We start from the raw sequence: 6,049 nt of genomic DNA, 5'->3' as shown, positions 1-6,049 counted from the left end.
TCGGTCAGCCCAATTTCCACAAGCCCACTCCTGCCAGATCTGCCAGGACATCCCTGGCAGGATGGGATCCCATCCCAGCATTCCCAAAAGCCTTGAGAGGGGAGGAGCACGGTGGCCCCACCTTTGTGCTGGATGTCGAAGAGCCGCTGCTGCCAGAAGCTCCGGAAAGGGGCGATGCCGGTGCCGGGCCCGATGAGGATGCAGGGAACCTGCGGGTCCTGGGGCAGGTGGAACCCGGGTGCCCTGCACAGCAAAAAGCCCATTAAACCCATCAGGATGTGCCCATTAAACCCATCAGGATGTGCCCATTATACCCATCAGGATGTGCCCTCAACTGCCCACTGCCAGCTGAGAACCCCCCGGAGAGGGTGGGAATGAAACAAGATGAAATCCAAGGATGTGACATTCTTGTGCAGATTTTAACCCAAAGGGGAGCTGTTTGCTCACAAACCCAGCCCTGTTTTCTCCCACTGTGACAAYGATTGAGGGCAGAGAGCTCATCCTGCAAGCGGGTTCAGCCCCTCTCCCTTAGCCCTGGTCCCGTGGGGGCCACTCACCCTCGCACAAAGCAGGGCACCACTTCATCCGGCTGGATGCGATTGAGCCACGAGGAGCACACTCCATGGTGGATCGGTCCCTCTCCGTCTGGGGAGGGAGGGAAGCAGGACTGTACACGGCTCATCACCCAATGAGTGTTGGAATCCCTAAAATCATCCCAGCTACATCTCACGTGAGCACCTGACTGAAATATTTCATACCTCAGCATCCATTCTCCATGAACTTGGTAAGAGTCTGGCRCTCAGATCCCTCTCTGGACCCACCCAGGACCCAGACCTGGCAAAGCTGCACCCCACAATCCTTAGGGAGCACCCAGCTCTCCTTCGGCCCTTTTTGGCAGGAGCAACAAGGGAACACAAACCCTCCCTGGCAGCTCCACTGTCCTCCCTGTGTCCTGCAGGAGCACCGGGGCTGTGTCCACCTACACCATGACGAAGGCTGCTTGGACACAGCTATGGAAATTTGGCTGCTGGGAATGTGGATTTTGGGATGGGCAAACATAATCCTACATGGATCCAGAAGTGTCCTCCCTGTGTCCTGCAGGAGCGCTGGGGCTGCATCCACCTACACCATGATGAAGGCTGCTCGGACACAGCTATGGAAATTTGGCTGCTGGGAATGTGGATTTTGGGATGGGCAAACAGAATGGATCCAGAAGTGGCACCTCTGGAACACACCATGCTTTGATGGATGATCATTTTCCATAACCTGGGACAGCAGTGCCGTGATTTGGGGGAATCTACCCTCGTAGCAGGCACAGAAAGGCTTTAAAAAACATCTCCCTGCCGGAGATTTTGTGGGGTTGCCCCTGCACTGCCCCTTCTCCCCAGAGCCCGTCCCCGAGCACGGTACCTCGGGTGCGGTAGGACACCACGGCCACGGTGAGGTGCACCTCTCCCGGGTACATCTCTGGCGAGGAGCTGATGGAGTAGTAGCGGGGCTGGAGGAGGGGCAGCTGTGTGAGCAGCAGCGTGGAGGGCATCTGCACYGAGGGGAACTCCTCCAGCACCTCCACGATCGTGGGGTTCTTGGACCACTTCCACTCCTCGTACTCCTGCAGGCCCTGGAGAAGAGGGAGGGGTGAGAGAGCTGTAGGATCCACCTTTCCAGGGGTTTCTTGTGACATCCCACCAGATCTGTGGCAAAGCTGGATGGGTGGCAGTGAAGAACAAGCACAGAGTGGGATGAAATGCCCTGGCTGGGCTGTGATTGCCCCCAGGGCCTTGCAGAACCCGGGATTTGGGCTCCTCACCTTGCTGAGGACCTGCAGGCGTTTCTTCTCCTTGTCGCTGGTGGCCAGCAGGGCGAACTGCTGCAGCAGCAGCGGCGTGGGGGGCGTGGTGATGTCCAGGTAGTACTTGAAGGCCTGGAAGATGGTGCAGGGTGGGACACGGCTCTCGTCTGTCCAGTTGCTGATGACACCTGCCAGGAGAGAACCCAGCACAAGCCTGGCATCAGTTGAGCAGCACAGCCAGGGCGGGCAAATCCTGGTTTTCATCCCAGTCTGAGACAGCAGATGATGGTTGACCATATTGCCCATCAGGATATCAGATTTATCCTTGAAATACGGTGTTGGGATGGCCCTGCAAGATCCTTTAATTCTTCCCAGTGCTAGACATTGTCCTCTCTGAGAGAACACAARCACCTTTAATTTTTCCATGGAATATCCCCCCAGGGCCCTGTCCACCCTTCCAACCCTCTCTCCACACAGCTCTGGGCAGAGCAGAGGTGAGGGAGGCGCTCCCAATCCAGGCAGAGAGAAGGAAAATGATATCTCCTGAGGATTTCTCAGAGGATCTCCAAGAAGTTGAGGAGCTGGGACAGGAGGAGAGGGGCCCCCTGTGCCTGTGGTTACCTAGAGCCGTGCTCCTCTCCTCCAGCAGCTCCACCTTCACCAGCTGGTTGGCCGGAGGGGCRTCCTCCAGCCGGTCAATGAGGGCACTGACCAGGTCCTCGTGGTTCCCTGGGAACACYCCCAGGTGGTCCCCGGGCTGGTACTGCAGCCCCTGGTGCCCGTCCGTGTGCAGGCGCAGGAAAATGGTCAGGCGGCTGCAGGGACAGGAGGAAAAAAAGGGGAAAAGGGAATTTTGGCAGAATCCTTTGGGGAACAGCTGAGTTCTGGCCTTGGGAGCTGCTGGTGTCACCAAGGTCACAGCAGGGAGAAGGGACACTGCAGCACCCACTGATTCACCCTCAGAGGCTTTCTAAAAGGGGAAAAAAAATCCCAATTTAACCTCTTGCTCAGAAATTTGCTCCTTCCTTTGCTGCCTCTCCAGCCAGCTCCCCACCCCACAGGCTGAGGGAGGCACCAGCAGGGATTTCACGGGGTCACAGAGCTCAGGAACACCCTCCACCGTGGTGCTGATTGGAATCCCAACTCATGGTTTGCACAAAGGTGGATCCCAGCTCATAGCACTGTTTTGGTGTCCCACGAGCGGGTTCAGCTCCCGGGACAGCRGCGTTTCCTACCTGGATTTGGGGCTCTGCAGGTTCTGGCGCGTGAGGAGCCGGGCTGCGTAGACGCGTTTTTTGTGGATGCTGTACAGCCCTGAGGAGGAAAAGAGCCAGGGAAGGGGCTCAGCAGAGCATGGCTGAGGCTTCTGCCAGTTTGTAGGATCATTGTGGGGCTGGGCTTGCAGACCAGAGCTGACCACAGGGGTTTGACCTCCCTCCTGCAGGCCCGAGGGGTCAAAACCCCTGGAGGAGAACCGAGCATGCGTCGCTGTTTTTAGCAACCGAGGAGGACCCCAAAACCACCCCACGGGACTCAAGGCTGTGCCCTCCCGGTGCCCACAGGCTTGGGAGAGCAGGATCAGGGCAGAGCTGAGGTGSTGTGGCAGATCCTGGGCCGCAGGAGCCACGCTGAGGGGACAGGAGTGCATGGGCCAGAGCGGCCTTCATTCCACAACGCTCGGCTTCGGACAAGGAGAGCTTGGAAAGAGCTTCAAAAACGGGGTCAGGAGGAGGGAGGGGAGATTGTGGTCAAACATCTGCGTTATGGACATGGACAGGGACTGGCCAGAGGGAGCTGGGACTGGCCAGAGGGGCCTGGGACTGGCCAGAGGGAGTGGGACTGGCCAGAGGGAGCTGGGACTGGCCAGAGGAGCTGGGACTGGCCAGAGGGAGCTGGGACTGGACAGAGGGTCTGGAACTGGACAGAGGGAGCCAGGACTGGCCAGAGGAGCCTGAGGCTGGTCAGAGGGTCTGGGATCGGCCAGAGGCAGCTCGGACTGGCCAGAGAGGCCTAGGGTGGGCCAGAGAGGGCTGGGACTGGCCAGAAAAGCTGGAACTGGTCAGAGGGAGGTGGGAGCAGCCCAAGGAGCCTGGGACAGCCACAGACAGCTCCGTTGGCATGGGGTGGGGGGAAAGGCAGGGCTGAAATGCTGGGAATTTGACAGAGCTTTTAAAAAAGGGGATTTAGCCCCTCTGCCCCTGTCACTTCTCCATCTGCCCCATGGGCGTACCTTGCGTGAGCTCTGGGGCCTCGGCCACGTAGGTCAGGCGGAACTTGCTCCTCTTCCAGCTGCGGTCGTTGCTGATCAGGGAGTTGTTGGCTTTCTCGATGTTGACGTCGTCCCCCACGCAGAACACGTCACACGCTGCCTGCAGCACGCACCAGGCCCTCAGGCACCCCCCYGGCCCTGGCTGACCCCCTTATCCCAACCCACGTGGACAAGGAGCCCSCAAAGTTGTAGGGCAGTATCAGGGGCCACGGGTGCGTCTCGTGGTGCTCTCCTTCCCAGATATCTGGGATAACACAGGAGTTCAGCATGTCGGTGACATTTTGGTGCATGAACCAGGGCCCCACCAAAATGCAGAGAACCTCTGGGGTGGTGCCAGAGTGTGGGGAAGGGGAGGATGGATTTGGATCCCGCTCTCTGTCCTTGTCCCCCTGCTCCTCCCCGGAGCACCAGGGCAGCCTCGGGTTACCTTGAAGACCTTCTTGGCCCAGGTCCTGAAGGACTCCTCCTGGCCRCAGAGCTCGTCCCCTTCTCCCATGCGGAGGATCCTCTCGCCGCCCAGCTCCTCCAGGAGCGTGTCCACGGCGCGGGCGAAGGCGCAGAAATGGGGGTAAGCGCGGGAGCCCAGCCCGAACACCGAGAACCTGCGGGGAGCGGGCACTGCTGCGGCTGCCCGGCTGGCAGGGACACTGGCACGGCTCCTCCTGTCCCCTCCTGTCCCCTCCTGTGCCATCACCACCCACGGCAGCCTGGAGGAGTCTGCACATCGCCCAGGGGAGGTGGCAGTGCTCGGCCCCACGCAGCCCCAGCTCCCACCCCATCCCTGCCACTCCGTCCCCGTTACCTGACATTCGCCAGGGGCCCCGTGCTCTCAAAGTTGTCCCTGGGCTCGGGGCCATCACCGGAGGATTTCCGTGCGTCTGAGTAGGAGGAGACGCTGTTGAACCGGACCTTGTAGCTCCTGTGAACAGTGACAGCACCCAGGGTCACCCCGGTGTCACCTCGGGGTGGCTCTCACCCGATGTTTCGTGCTCAGAGTGATGCCTTGGGATTTCAGCTTCTCTATTTCCCTGTCTCTGTAACCCTGGAATTCTTCAGTGTTTACCTCCAGACTCCACAGACAGTGCTGAGCTCCTGCTCTCCCATTTCCACACAAAACAATTCCTCTCCAGCCCCAAACTCAAGGACACCTCCCTGGGCCAGGCCCCAAGAGATGGAAACAACAGAGAATTGGGGGAGCCAACTTGGAGTGAATGACTGCATTGGCTGCAGCTGCAATTGGAGGATTCAGCCCGATGTGCAAATGGACAAAAGTGAGAAAGGGTGAAAAACCCCTGAGCCATTGTCCATTGTGGGTGCAGCCCCTGGCTGGGCTGGGCCTGCCCTCAATGGCCCTCAAGGCCCTGCAATAATAAATAGAATTGCTTTTATTCTCCTGGGTTTTTTCTAGCTTCCATTTTAGGGTAGCCAGATTTAGGCATCAAGAGGAGACCAAATTCTTGAGAAGACCAGAGCTCAGGACTCACAATTCCATGAGCAGAGGAACATGCTCCCTCCCAGAGTAAGGCCACAGGATCCCCTCTGCACCCCCAGCTGGAGCTGGAATGCTACGTGAGGTCCTTGTCCCTTCCCACTGTGCTGACCCAGGTGTTGGCTGCCACATTGTCCCCAATGACGMAGAGCTGCCAGGACCTTTGGCTTTACCTGCCCTTCCCTGGCAGCACACAAGGTCAGGTACATGTCTGAATAGATATTCTCAGGGTTTTTTCATTCATAGGAAGTGGGAAATAAAAAAAAAAACCACAAAAATGGAGTGAGAGAAGAAGGGATGAGGAGGGGGAAGGGGAGCAGAGAAAAAAAATAAAATCTGACAACAGCAGAAGTATTTCTGCATCGAACCATCTTCCAAAATTGCTCCACACAAGGGTTTCTAAATTTACAGCCGGAGCAGTGAGCAGTGGTGTGTGCATGAGTCACGGCACAGCTCCGGCACCCGGCGCGGCACGCGGGGAGCACGGCCCCGAGCACAG

General features: G+C 58.3%; 1 protein-coding gene across 1 annotated transcript in view; it reads right to left on the bottom strand.

Moving 5' to 3' along the window:
* NOS1 (nitric oxide synthase 1) overlaps positions 1-6,049 on the bottom strand; it is a 24,813-nt gene that overhangs the window by 4,503 nt on the left and 14,261 nt on the right. Inside the window, exons 12-20 of the mRNA XM_057377443.1 lie at positions 4,864-4,980; positions 4,489-4,663; positions 4,023-4,161; positions 3,028-3,106; positions 2,414-2,607; positions 1,811-1,980; positions 1,411-1,621; positions 558-645; positions 122-243 (exon numbers count right to left, since the gene is read on the bottom strand). Coding sequence (XP_057233426.1) covers positions 122-243; positions 558-645; positions 1,411-1,621; positions 1,811-1,980; positions 2,414-2,607; positions 3,028-3,106; positions 4,023-4,161; positions 4,489-4,663; positions 4,864-4,980 — 1,295 coding nt within the window. The remainder of the gene's footprint in view (positions 1-121; positions 244-557; positions 646-1,410; positions 1,622-1,810; positions 1,981-2,413; positions 2,608-3,027; positions 3,107-4,022; positions 4,162-4,488; positions 4,664-4,863; positions 4,981-6,049) is intronic.

This window comes from Malurus melanocephalus, unplaced genomic scaffold, assembly GCF_030028575.1.
Source record: "Malurus melanocephalus ecotype Western Australia unplaced genomic scaffold, MMel_1.1 scaffold_316, whole genome shotgun sequence".
NCBI lineage: Eukaryota > Metazoa > Chordata > Aves > Passeriformes > Maluridae > Malurus > Malurus melanocephalus.
The sequence above is the reverse complement of the archived record's forward strand: the minus strand, read 5'-3'. Positions and strand labels throughout refer to the sequence as shown.